Source organism: Rhipicephalus microplus, chromosome 2 (genome assembly GCF_043290135.1).
Source record: "Rhipicephalus microplus isolate Deutch F79 chromosome 2, USDA_Rmic, whole genome shotgun sequence".
Classification (NCBI taxonomy): Eukaryota; Metazoa; Arthropoda; class Arachnida; order Ixodida; family Ixodidae; genus Rhipicephalus; species Rhipicephalus microplus.
Genome location: NC_134701.1, coordinates 289,490,587 through 289,504,376, shown reverse-complemented (window position 1 = coordinate 289,504,376; position 13,790 = coordinate 289,490,587). Strand labels below are relative to the sequence as shown.

The 13,790-nt window shown below is 41.9% G+C and overlaps 1 protein-coding gene across 2 annotated transcripts in view; it reads right to left on the bottom strand.

The window, feature by feature from the left end:
* LOC119177885 (beta-galactosidase-like) overlaps window positions 1–13,790 on the bottom strand; it is an 80,442-nt gene that overhangs the window by 26,769 nt on the left and 39,883 nt on the right. For both annotated transcript variants that reach the window (XM_075882238.1, XM_075882237.1), the window contains 2 exons: window positions 2,387–2,567; window positions 841–884 (listed from right to left, as the gene is read on the bottom strand). In XM_075882238.1, the coding sequence (XP_075738353.1) occupies window positions 841–884; window positions 2,387–2,567 (225 nt within the window). The remainder of the gene's footprint in view (window positions 1–840; window positions 885–2,386; window positions 2,568–13,790) is intronic.

Here is a 13,790-nt window from a genome sequence, read left to right as displayed (position 1 = left end):
AAGACAACGCGAAAACACTGAGCAAGTTGGCCGGTAATATTGCTCTAATTGGAGGTGGAGACTGTAAATAATCATGCATGTCTCCCGGGAGCACCGATGTGCACGACAAGAAGGCCACCGCAGAAAAGCTTAAAGCAGTTATAGGTATTGGACACAGCAACAGAATCTACTCACTTTACTGTTGCACCTGTGTAAGTTTTGATATACCGTAATTCGATACTCTATTAGTCCAGAGGTCGGCTACCATCTGAGGTGCAGGGCCGAGTTGCATGAAGCCGACAATGTTGGGGCCAACGTGGAGGGGGAATTTTTTGCTGGCAAAAGAGCGAAAATTCGACGTACTGACAAGAATGCAAAAGCTAGAAAACAAACATAGAGATTATGTTTATTTTATTCCCGCATGTCACGAAGTTGCAATTCACACACATAGGTTGCCAGCAAACACTCCCTTTGAGGTAAAAGCTGCCATGTTGGGCTTAGCGTAATTAAGAAGCGACAAGGACATGTGAGGAGGGGGGGTCTTAAGTCGTGCCAAGGGCCACATAACACTGCCCCATGGGCCGCATGGTTGCCTACCCCTCTGTTCAATCATTTGATTTAGAATTGCTTTGTTTTGGGCAAGTCTGTATGACGTCTGCATGTTAAACAACACGAAATACGACAAACACAAGAAACACGCACACCCAGGTATAGTGCGTTCGAGAATACATGTAGATTATGCGCAATGTCTGCGAAGGAGAATGTTAATGGTGACTTCTGCTTCTAATCCAGAGTGAAAGGGACGTATGCACCACCGCTGGTTAGAATTACAAAGAAGCGATAAGAAATTGCAGTGCTTACATCCTGATTTGTATCCAAATGACGTGCCTCCGTGGAAGACGTACCTGGTGAAATAAGTCATTAGTAAAAGAAAGCAATCCATCTCATAGTTGATATTTAACATATTTGATAAGTTTTTTACATGCACTGGCGTAAATCTATGAGAGGTCAGGGGGATCTTGACTAGAGTTGTCAAGTGCGGAAAAAAAACGATAAAATTCTGGAAAAAGATGTTTTTTTTTTTTCAATTTTATTTTCGGCGCAGTTGGAAAAGTTTGCTGAAATTTCTGTGAGGTAAAACATACAGAAATATACAGACCCAGCGCTGAACGGGAAACCAAAATGTCACACGTGATACCAAAACACCGAATGGCGGCTGACCACTCGCCGTGGCCATCACAAAAAGTCGCCTCCAGCGCAGCTTCGTCGCTCGGGTGAAGCCATGTTGGGGGCGCTTTCTGATGTGTTGGTACCCGTTATTGCTCTGTTTTGACTTTTTTTTGTACACTTCTGTGACCAGTGGTGGAAGTCTGGTTATAAAGCCGTGTGCGATCGCATTCTGCAATGGCTGGGCCAATTTCCAACGTTTGAATGCACTTCGTGGTCTGGGAGATCGTTGGCGGAAAACCAGGACTCGCTGTCTGTAACCACTACAACAGCAGCTACGCTTCTTCAATGGGTCGTCTTAACATTATGAAGAAAGCTACAAATGGAGCCAGTCATACTGAATCTGTATGAGAGTTTGAATTACCTTCATATTTTTACCAACTTGATCAATGATTCCATAGTCGAAGCCACGACGAAATAGACATTTCTGGGTTCTTTGTTCTAACCGCCGAAACAATTAACCCATTCACAGAGAGCTAAATGAGATCGCGGTGATGCTTCTGGTCGACCTTTGATCTGCTAAATGCCACCTTCGTTTATGACAAGAGAGAAACACTTCACTTTTCGTATTCACATGATAGAAGTTATTGCTTTTGACACTTGGCAATAAACTATCACCATGTGGCAATAAGATATTGCCATAGGCTAAAAAAATTGTAGTTTCCGTTTCTTCCGAAAATTCGGAAAAAACGAGAAAAAACGGTTTTTTTATTATGCGAAATTTTTGGTAATTTTGCGTCTATATATTTCTGACGCTCCTGTGCTTAGGCGGGGGGGACACCCTCTTGAAGTAACCCGCCTTGTAATCTATCTTTCAAACATCGTATATCTCAATGGCTTGACAGTTAAGTACAAGGCGTTCAACATTTGTAATGCCTGTTTTTTTGTTTTTTTTTAACGCGTACCGCTGTTGTGTACCCTTCAGCTGTGTGAGATTACTGGCACCGCAACTGCCACTCCATTGGTTTCAGAGAAGACCCAATAAAACAATGCAATTACGTGAGTTGACGAGCGATGTTCATTTTGAATATAGCATTTCAAAACATTATTTTATTACTTAGGCGTCATTTTTTTAATTTTGTATAAACAATATTGCCACCATGGCAAGATATGTGTTCCCCTTCTGACTTTTCAGGATATACGCCACTGGTTATATAAAGTCGTAAGTCAATAGACTTGCATGTTGACAGAGGCATTCATGTTGAGCATCTTGTCCAACTGGCTCACGAAGACGCTTGTGCTCTCGACCGAGTGACGTTCAGCCCAGTAGTCCAACCAGCCCGTATAGTATTCCGAGTTGACCAGAGGACCCCGCTCCTGGTGTCGCCGCTGCACAGCGAACGCTTTGCCGACGTCGCTGCCTGCGCAACGATACGGAAGAAAGCACACAACCTCGAAGCTCAATTGCTGCGCACACAGAGAGTCGCGTATCGTTCCTCAATGTGCCGCTTCATGAACTAAAGCAGTTGCCTCGTTCAGTTAATTATTTAGTAGCAGACAAGCGACGGAATCAGTACAGCGGTTACTTTAATTTTGTGTGCAGCAGGCATGGGTAAGCAAATAAATTTGTGTTTTGTTGTCAATTAGTCGGTTGCTATGGTATATAAATATAAATATATATATATATATATACATATATATATATATATATATATATATATATATATATATTTATTTATTTATTTATTTATTCATTCATTTTACCTGCAGCGCCAACAAGGCATTACAGCAGGGGGGTATATGCAAATACATGAATACGATTCATCATATGGGGGAAAAAATAAAAGAAAGAAAAGGAAAAAGAGAACTGACATGAGAATAAGTGGTACAAATCTGCACAATAGCGCGTCAAATGTACAAGCAGTGCCACAATAAAAAATTTACATGTGCGACAAAAACGTGTGAAACAGAGCATCAGATGTACAATTAACAATATTACCTGGTAGTTTATTCCAGGCCCCAATGGAATGGGGAAAGAGAGAACCCTTGTACACATCAGTACGGCCATCAATTTCACGAATTTTCCATTCATGGTCGCGTCGCTTAGATACAAAGTGCGGGGTTAGTAAGAAAATTTTAGGATCAAGACTAGTCTTATTGAAATAAATACGATATAGTAGTTCAAATTTGTGATGCAACCGACGTTTACTTAGTGTTTCCCAGCCCAACTATGATTTAAGTAATGTAATGCTAGTGCGAAAACTATCATTTTTAGTTACAAATCGGGCGGCTTGGTTCTGGACGCGTTCTAGCAGTGTACATAAATTTTCAAATTGTGGGTCCCACACGGCGCAGGTGTACTCCGTAATGGATCTTACGTTGGTGAAATATAAAAGTTCTTTAACTTTTGGAGGAGCATCACTGAAGTTGCGCTTTAGAAAGTTGAGCATGCGGGAAGCAGAAAAGGAGACGTGTTCAATCTGACGTTTCCAGGTTAGGTTAGATGAAAAATAGACGCCGAGGTATTTATAATCTAGCACTGTATCAAGATGCGTACTTCCCAGAGTGTATTTTGATAAAACAGGGCTGCGACTGCGTGTGAAGGAAACGTGCTTACATTTCGCAATATTCAAAGTCATTTTCCATTTTGCACACCACGTTTGGATATGGTCGAGATCGCTTTGAATATAGTCCATGTCAAGTGGGCTTTTGATACTGCGATAAACAACGCAGTTGTCTGCGTAAAGGCGTACTTTGCAGGACAAATTACTTACAATATCATTAATATATACAAGGAAAAGCAGGGGCCCTAAAACAGACCCCTGCGGAACACCAGAACTAACATTCACAGCACCTGATATACAGCCGTTTATCAGGACACATTGGGTACGATTATGCAAATAACCTGTTATCCACTGGACAACATCATGATGTAGGCCAAGAAAAGACAACTTATGGAGCAGCAACGAGTGCGGGACAGAATCAACTGCTTTTTTAAAATCCAAAAATACACAGTTAGTCTGTTCTTTTACGTCAAATGATGAGAAGAGATCATGACTAAATTCTATTAATTGCGTTGTACAGGAAAAACCTGCCCGAAAGCCGTGTTGTCAGTTAGTAAAATATCTATTAGATTCCAGGTGTTTTATTATGGCGCTATATATTATATGCTCTAGGATTTTACTACAGACACTTGTGAGGGATATGGGCCTATAGTTTTCAGGATTGCTTTTCGGGCCACTTTTGTGAATGGGCGACGTTAGCGATTTTCCAATCCTCAGGCAGGTCACCAGAAGCGATCGACTTGGAGAACAGAGTAACGATAAAGTGGGCAATAGTCTCACGGCGGGCATGAAGGACGTAATTGGGTATGCCGTCAGTTCCGCCTGAAGAATTAACTTTAACATTCTGGAGTAGTTTGAGTACACCATTATAGGTCACAATGACGGGATCCATTTGTTCATTTATTTGTTCTGAGACACTCGGAGCATTTTCACAATACGTTAGAGAGAAAACAGACTGAAAGTAATGATTGAAACAATTAGCCTTTTCATGGTCCTCAGAGACAGTTGTGCCGTTAACGTGAAGACAGGGTATTCCTGTATGTTCCTTGCCCTGGGATTTCAAAAATTTCCACATTTCTTTGGGATTTTCCTTTAACTTAGTTCCCGAAGAGCAGAAATATTTGTCTTTAGCAATTTTGTTCCGTATTTTTATGTCTTTCCGAGGAGCCTTACGGCATCCATTACGCTCTGGTCTTTCTTTTTTCTATACGTTTGCAAAAGACGGCGCCTTTTGTTGATAAGTAGATGTACGTCACGGGACACCCACGGCTTGTCGGCACGCCTTTTGCGGGATATTAGTTTGCTAGGAACACATTTTGCTATTAATTGCTGTAGTTTGTTCTTGAAAGCTTTCCATAGAGTGTTGCAATTAGAGCATCGACTCATTTCGTTAAACTCTGGTAAAAATGATGCAAGTTCCCTGGATAAGGAGACATAATCTCCTTTATTATAAAAGAAAACCTTACGTGGGTTATTGTGCACAGTTTTGAATCTAATTGGTGGTAAATAGGCAACGACGCAGTCATGATCACTAATTCCAGGGACAACGACAGTATCTCGGACAAGTCAGGGCCTATTTGCGAAGAGCAAATCTAAAACGGAACCGCGGTCTTTTCCTTTTCTGGTAGGTTCGGTTACAAATTGAAAAAGATCGTTTGCTTGTATCAAATCGTAGAAACTGGAAGACAGCGCACACGAGTCGGTGGAAATGCATTTTTGATCCAACCATTGAACGTCCGGCATGTTAAAATCACCTCCAAGTATGTAACCGTGGTTCAATGTTCACAGAAAGTCTGATAAAGACCTGAAGGCTTCCGGATTAGCGCATGCTGGTGAACGATAATATGACCCGACGGTGGTGACTCGACAGCTGTTTAAGTGAACGTTACACCATACTGATTCTGCGCAGCTCAACGATACGGTTAGTGAAGTAGATTGTAAGCTGGCATCGACAAGCAGAAAAACACCTCCCCCTTGGGTATTTCTGTCACTACGATATACGACAAAGCCATGCGGAAAAACTTCAGCGTCCCGGACCGAACTATGAAGCCAAGACTCTGTGCCAATGATAATGTGGGGCTTGGCTGTTGAAGTGAGCGTAGCAAATTCGTCAACTTTGTTTTTTATGCTACGGCAGTTTACTACGAGGATAGTAAACTCTGGAATATGTAATGCTGTCTGAACAGAGAGACAGTTTATATATATATATATATATATATATATATATATATATATATATATATATATATATTATCATCATCATCATCAGCCTGACTACGTCCACTACAGGACAAATGCCTCTCCCATGTTACGCTAGTTAACCCGGTCTTGTACTTGCTGCTGCCAATTTATACCCGCAAACTTTTTAATCTCATCTTCCCACCTAACCCTCTGTCTCCCCCTAACCCACTTGTCTTGTCTGGGAATCCAGTTAGTTACCCTTAATGACCAGTGGTTATCCTGTCTACGCGCTACATGCCCACCCATGTCTATTTCCTCTTCTTGATTTCAACTATGATATCCTTAACCCCCGTTTGTTCCCTAATCCACTCTGCCCTCTTCTTGTCTCTTAAGGTTACACTCACCAATTTTCTTTCCATTGCTCGCTGCGTCATCCCCAATTTAAGCTGAACCCTCTTTGGAAGTCTCCAGGTTTCTGCTCCGTAGCTAAGTACCGGCAAGATACAGCTGCTATATACCTTCCTCTTGAGTGATAGTGGCAATCTACCTGTCATAATTTGACAGTGCTTGCCAAATGTGCTCCACCCCATTCTTATTCTTGTAGTTAGTTCAATCTCGTGGTTCAGCTCCACGGTTATTACCTGCCCTAAGTAGACATAGCCTTTTAACACTTGAAGTGCACTATTACCTATCTCGAAGGGCTGCTCTCTTCCGAGGTTGCTGTACATTACTTTCGTTTTCTGCAGATTAAGTTTAAGACACACCTTTCTGCTCTTCTTGTCTAACTCCGTAATCATGACTTTCAATTCGTCCCCTGAGTTACTCAGCAATGCAATGTCATCGGCAAAGCGCAGGTTACTAAGGTACTCTCCATTAACTCTTATCCCTAACTGTTCCCATTCTAGGCCTCTGAAAACCTCCTGTAAGCACGCGGTAAATATCATTGGGGAGATTGTGTCTCCCAGAAGTACACCCTTCTTGATTGGTATTCTGTTGCTTTCTTTATGAAGCACTTTGGTAGCAGTTGAACCCCTGTAGATTTCTTTCAGAATGTTTATATATACTTCATCGACGCCCTCATGCTGCAGTGTCAGCATGACGGCTGATATTTCTACTGAATCAAACGCCTTCTCGTAATCTATGAAGGCTACGTATAGTGGTTGGTTATATTCTGAGCATTACTCTATTACCTGATTGATAGTATGAATGTGGTCGATTGTTGAGTAGTCTGTTAAAAATCCTGCTTGTTCATTTGGTTGATTGAATTCTAATGTTTATTTATTGTGTTAGCAATTACTTTTGTAAATAGCTTGTATACTACAGAGAGCAAGCCTATCGGCCTGTAATTATTCAAGTCCTTGTCATCTCCTTTCTTATGTAGTAAAATGATGTTAGCATTCTTCCAAGGCTCTGGTACTCTTCCCGTCAGGAGACACCTCGGAAACAGGGTGGCTAGTTTTCTAACACAATCTGTCCTCCATCTTTCAGCAGATATGATGTTACCTGATCATCACCAGCAGCTTTGCCTCTTTGTAAGCTCTCCAAAGCTTTTCTTACTTCTTCTATCATTACTGATGGGGCGTCATCTGGGTTACTGCTAGTTTTTATAGTATTAAAGTCGTGGTTGTCCAGGCTACTGTACAGATCTCTGTAAAACTCCTACGCTATTTCAACTATCCTATCCATATCAGTAGTTACTTTGTCTTCTTTGTCCCTTAGTGCATACATCTGATTTTTGCCTGTTCCAAGTTTCCTCTTCACTGCTTTGACGCTTCCTCCGTTTTTCAGAGCGCGTTCAATTCTCTCCATGTTATCCCTTCTTACATCGGATACCTTAGGCCTATTAATCAATTTCGAAAGCTCTGCCAGTTCTATTTTGTCTGTTGTACTTGAGACTTTCATGATTTGACGCTTCTTAGTGAGATTCTTCGTTTCCTGGGTAAGCTTGCCAGTGTCCTGTCTAACTACCTTGCCTCCATCTTCCACTGCACACTCCGTAATGATACTAGTCAGATCATCATTCATTGTATCTACGCTAAGGTTGGTTTCCTCACTAAGAGCCGAGTACCTGTTCGAAGCGAGACTCTGAATTCCTTCATGTACTTTCCCTCTCAGTGCTAGCTCATTGATTGGCTTCTTGCGTATCAGTTTCTGTCGTTTCTTCTTCAAGTCTAGGCGAATTTGAGACCGTACCATTCTATAGTTACTGCATCATACCTTGCCAACCACTTCCACGTCCTGCATGATGTCTGGGTGTGCACTCATTGTAAAGTCTATTTCGTTCTTATTTTCGCCATTAGGGCTTCTCCATGTCCCCTTGCGGTTTCCTCGTTTTCGGTAGAAGGTATTCAAAATCCATAAATTATTGCGTTCTGTGAATTCTAGTAGTATCTCTCCTCTGGCGTTTCTAGTACCGATGCCATAATCTCCTACTGCCTGGTATCCAGCCTGCTTCCCTACCTTGGCATTAAAGTCTCCCATAAGTATAGTATACTGTGTTTTTACCTTACTCATTGCCGATTCCACGTCTTTATAGAAGCTTTCAACTGAAGCATCATCATGGCTGGATATAGACGCGTAAACCTGTACCACCTTCATCTTGTATCTCTTATTAAGTTTAATTACAATACCTACCATCCTTTCATTAATGCTATAGTATTCCTCCATGTTACCAGCTATGTTTCTGTGAATTAGGAACCCCACTCCCAGTTCTCTTCTGTCAGCCAAGCCCCGATAGCAAAGGACGTGCCCATTCTGTAGCACTGTACTCCTAACCTGTCCTCCTAACCTCACTGAGCACTATTATATCCCATTTAACTCCCTCTAGCTCCTCGGATAGTACAGCTAGATTTCCCTCACTAGATAAGGTTCGAGCGTTAAACGTTGCCAAGTTCATGTTCCAACGGCGGCCTGTCCGGATCAAGGGATTCTTAGCACCCTCTGCTGCGTTGCAGATCTGACCTCCGCCGTAGTCAGTTGCTTCGCAGCTGCTGGGGACTGAGGTCCGTGAGTTAATTGACGTATGCATGTAGGAGGTAGTGGCCAGATACTGCACCAGGGTGGCCAATCCTTCTGTGGTGAGGGAGTGCGTTACCGGTGGTGGTCACTGGTGAGGCCGCACCCCAGGCCTCTTTATGCAGTCCCATCACCACGCGGATTTTTTTTACTCTAACCACTACGCCATCGCCGCACTACAGATATATATATATATATATATATATATATATATATATATATATATATATATATATATATATATATATATATATATATATATATATATATATATATATATATATATATATATATATATATATATATATATATATATATATATATATATATATATATATATATATATATATATATATATATATATATATGGCACAACGGGAGCGTTGTCACCGAGGATAAATATATTTATTTCCCAACAGTTTCGGGAGGGGTCCTCCCTTCATCAGGGGATGAGTTATATTGACATGAACTTCCAAACTTCGTTGCTGCCGCGTCCCTCTCGCCTTGAAAGATGTTTGCGAGAGTGAGACCAAGGCGGCGGCTTCCAAATGACACGGGGAAACAAAAGGTAAGGGCAGTCTTAAACACGCATGGTCCCACTCATTTCTATCGATTAGGAAAATCATTGAAAAGCGGGTGCAATACGAAAAACACGTGGAACAACTAACCAAATATCTATCTCACGAAATTGCACCTAAGGGCCTCCGCCTAGCCTGCAGCCCCTCAATGTCTACACTGAGTGAAGCAGAAAGGGGGAAGTGGGAAAAAATATTACTAGAAGCGTCCTTGCAACTGACTCGGGTCATTGCGGACCATAGTGAGCGTAAGGCCGCCGAATACAGTGTCACGGAGGCCACGCAGAAATTGGTATCTAATCTTGGAGAGCATGAGGCAAGAGAACTGGAAAGATATGAACTAAAAAAGAAAGGCGAAATTTTAGTAGTAAAAGATAGAAAAATCAATCGGGACTGCAGAAGCTTCACTGCTCTGACACAGAAAAATAGGAATCAGGCCGTACAAGAACGCCATGGAGCACCCGCAGCACAACCTAATTTTGAGGAGAAAAATGGGAACTCGAAAATACAGTTCAATCCTAATCAAAATACCCTTACTCTCGAATATGACGCTGACACTCCCGTGCCATGTGATAGCCAAGAGCAGCCAAAAACTTATGAAAAAAATGTCCTTAATCTGTTCAACACAACGCTCACACCCGCTCAGCTTCAACTTTCGTCGAGAGGCTTAACCTTTTGTCCATGATTCGGTAGATTCAATGAATTTGGACTGTACCAAGACCTCGATAACTTTACGCGTAATCTCCGCCTCCGTGAATACTTTCATGATCGCAAGGACTCTACAGACGAGAATAGATTGATTCGTGGTGACAAATCATGGTGTCCAGGTGAGCAGAGGGACAAACACCTCGATATGTATATATCAGCAGTTCAAAAAAATATCATCAGAGCGTATGAAAAAAAGACCATTTCGAAACAACATATCAAAGTCAGAACGAAGGGCACTCGATGAACTACGAAAAAACACTGGAATTACTATCAAACCGGCTGATAAAGGGGGCTGCATAGTAATTCTAAACACGTCGGACTACTTAAAGGAAGGGGAACGACAGCTATCAGACACAAAATTCTACAAAGAACTTCCAACGGATCCGACTCCCGAATTTGAAAGGGAGATAAAAGTAACCCTAAACAATCTCCGCCGGAACGAGAAAATTACCGGCAAAATGTTAAAAGCAATGTTACCGGCCCATTCTGTTCCCGGTCGATTCTATTTGCTCCCCGAAATACACAAGGCAGGTCATCCGGGACGTCCGATAGTATCCAGTAACAGCACATACAGAAAATATATCAGAATTCATAAATTCCTTAATAAAAAACATTCCCCCAAATTTTCCCTATTACCTAAAGGACACAAACCACTTCATCTGCGAAACTTCAAGTCTCGACATCCCAGGCAGCAGTTTTCTGGTGACCATGGACGTCTGCTCACTGTACACCAACATACCCAACCATGACGAAATAGCGGCTATGGTTTCTTAATATGTAAAATCTGACTCATCAACTAATGTAAGTGGCGAGGTACTGTTTACACTTCTTGAACATGTACTAAATTATAACCATGGTTCGCCCATGGTTATAACTTGTACTAACTTGTGCTAATTATACGAACTTGTACTAATTATACGAACTTGTACTAACTATAACCATGGTTATAACCATTGTTCGACGATGGTTCGCCAATAAAGAACGGAAAAAGATCAACCAAGGGCAATGTACATATCTTACAACGCATTCCCTCAGCGCATGTGCGGTAAGGACGAAATTTTCTGCCGTCTTCTGGCCACTGTTACGTTATATCTCGATTAAACCATTGTAAACGGGCAAGTATTTCAAAGGGAGAGCTCGAAGCGCAGCTCTTTGTGTCGCAAGTAATTATCAAAATAGTGTCACTGGGATTGCATATATATATATATATATATATATATATATATATATATATATATATATATATATATATATATATATATATATATATATATATATATATATATATATATATATATATATATATATATATATATATATATATAGTCTAGTAGATCCTCCGTGAGCGGTCACAACGTGGTTTATTTCGACGTTTCGGCCTAGAGTCTGGCCTTCATCAGGAATAAAGATACAGTTTGTCGGTGCTCAGCTTTATACAATCTCAAATCAGAGGGCAAGGTAAGAGGGGAAAAAAAAAAGAAAAAAAAGAAAAGGAAAGAAAAAAAAGGAAAAAGATAAAAATAATATACGGTGAACGCCCCTCGGGTGCCCCCCTTCCACTTTTCCTCCACTCCCCCCCATCTCTCTCCCCCCTCTCCCCTTCACCTTTCTGATGTCAGCGGTCTGTGTATGTTTCCGTTCACTAGCGCATTCCTCCCGATCAGACGGTCCCTCCTGGCACTGGCGGTTCGGTGTGGGGCAAAAAAGAGCTTTTCAGGAAGTCCTAAGCCTTTAACTGCTCGGGGTCCCGTAAACAATTCGTCGTAGAAAGACGGGGGCCGCGTATTGTGGCAGAGGCTGGTCAGCGGGCATTTTAGGAAGTTATAAGCCTTTAACTACTCCGCGCCCTGTCAACATTTCGTCGTAAAAATAGGGGTGCCCCGTATTGCGGTAGGCTGTGCAAGCGCGTGCAATGCGAATTCCTGGCCCGCTTCTAAATTACGCGTGTCGTGGGGGCCTCCCGGCTGTGCACATGGTTGCTGTTGGGCATGTCGTGCATGGCACAATTGATTGGGTAGTAAAATAAAACAGAAAACAGATGACAGCTGCACTTAGGAAGAGTAGTTACACTTGGAATTGTTTTAGGTTGTCCAGTGCCCTTCGCAGCTGCAGTGCCGTGAACTCAGTTACTATTTTCATCGTTGCCGTTATTGTTTTCTAATGCTTTAATTGCTGCAAGTGTACCAGGATTCTCATTTATTCCTCTATCGAGGGTGTTAAATTGGTGGATAAGGTATGACTCTCGTTGTTCACGTTCTCGATTTGATTTAAATCCCGTCTCTAAGAGCGTTACTGATAGTTTGTCGAATGCATGGTCGGGAAGATTGAGGTGTTTTGATAGAGGTAGACTTGGGGCTGATTTCGCATGGGCTCTGTGATTATTGAAGCGAATCCTAAATGGTGTTTCTGTTTGTCCGATGTACTGCATACCACACACGTTGCATTCGAGTAGGTACACCACATTAGAAGAATCGCATGTTAGGTTTCCTCGTATGTTAATCGAAAACTTGGATTGCGTGCTGGTTGCTTTGTCTGTTTCTCGCATCGCCTTACATACAAGACATCGTGGCTTTAAGCAAGGGCGGCATGAATTATTGGGGGGTGATGTGTTAATTTGGGAGTGGACAAGGGTGTCTTTGAGGTTACGTGGTCGTCGGTAAACGACGCCTGGAGCGGATGGGAATGCGCGTTTCAGACGTTCACTTTGTTCCAGAATGTTGTAATGTCGTTTAAGGATTTTGTTTACATTGGGGAAGTTTGTGCTGTAAGTCAAGCAGAGGTTTGTTCGTTGTGGGTCTTCTCGTGGTGGTCGCTTCATAAGTAAGTCTTCACGCTTTAGTTTTCTCGCTTTTTGAACAGCGTCATTAATTACATGTGGGGGGTATTTTTGTTGCTCGAGCATAAGTTTTAGCCTCTGTGAGCTCGTGTCAAAGTCAGCGTCTCTAGAGCAGATTCGCTTAAACCGGTGAGCCTGGCTGTATGGAATACTGTTTTTACAGTGGCGTGGGTGATCGCTTTGGTAATGAAGGTATTGTTGTCGATCCGTTGGTTTGCGATATAGGGTTGTAGAGAGCTTCTCTTCTTCTATCGTTATGGTAACATCAAGAAAATTTACGGTAACTTGCGAGTATGTGTGTGTGAAGTGTATGTTCGGGTGTACAGCATTGTAAGTGTCTATAAAGCTGAGAAGTTCGTCCTCGCTGTGGGTCCAAATAAGAAAGATGTCGTCTATGTATCTTCTGTATAACATTGGTTTCAAGGAACTTTGTGCAAGAAATTCAGATTCTAGCTTTCCCATAAATATGTTGGCATAATTAGGTGCCATTTTGGTGCCCATAGCGGTCCCGCTGATTTGCCGAAAATACTCTTGGTTAAACTCGAATGAATTTAATTCGAGGACCATCCTCGTCAATGTTGCAATGGCAGAGAAATCTGGGGTGTTAGATTGTCTATGGTTTGTGTACATGTTTCTTAGTGCAGCTATGCCGTCATCGTGAGGAATATTTGTATATAATGAAGAGACATCAAGGGTAACCAAGTACGAGTTTTTCGGCACACAGATACCCGCAATGTCTCGAAGAAAATGTGTGGTGTCTTTTAT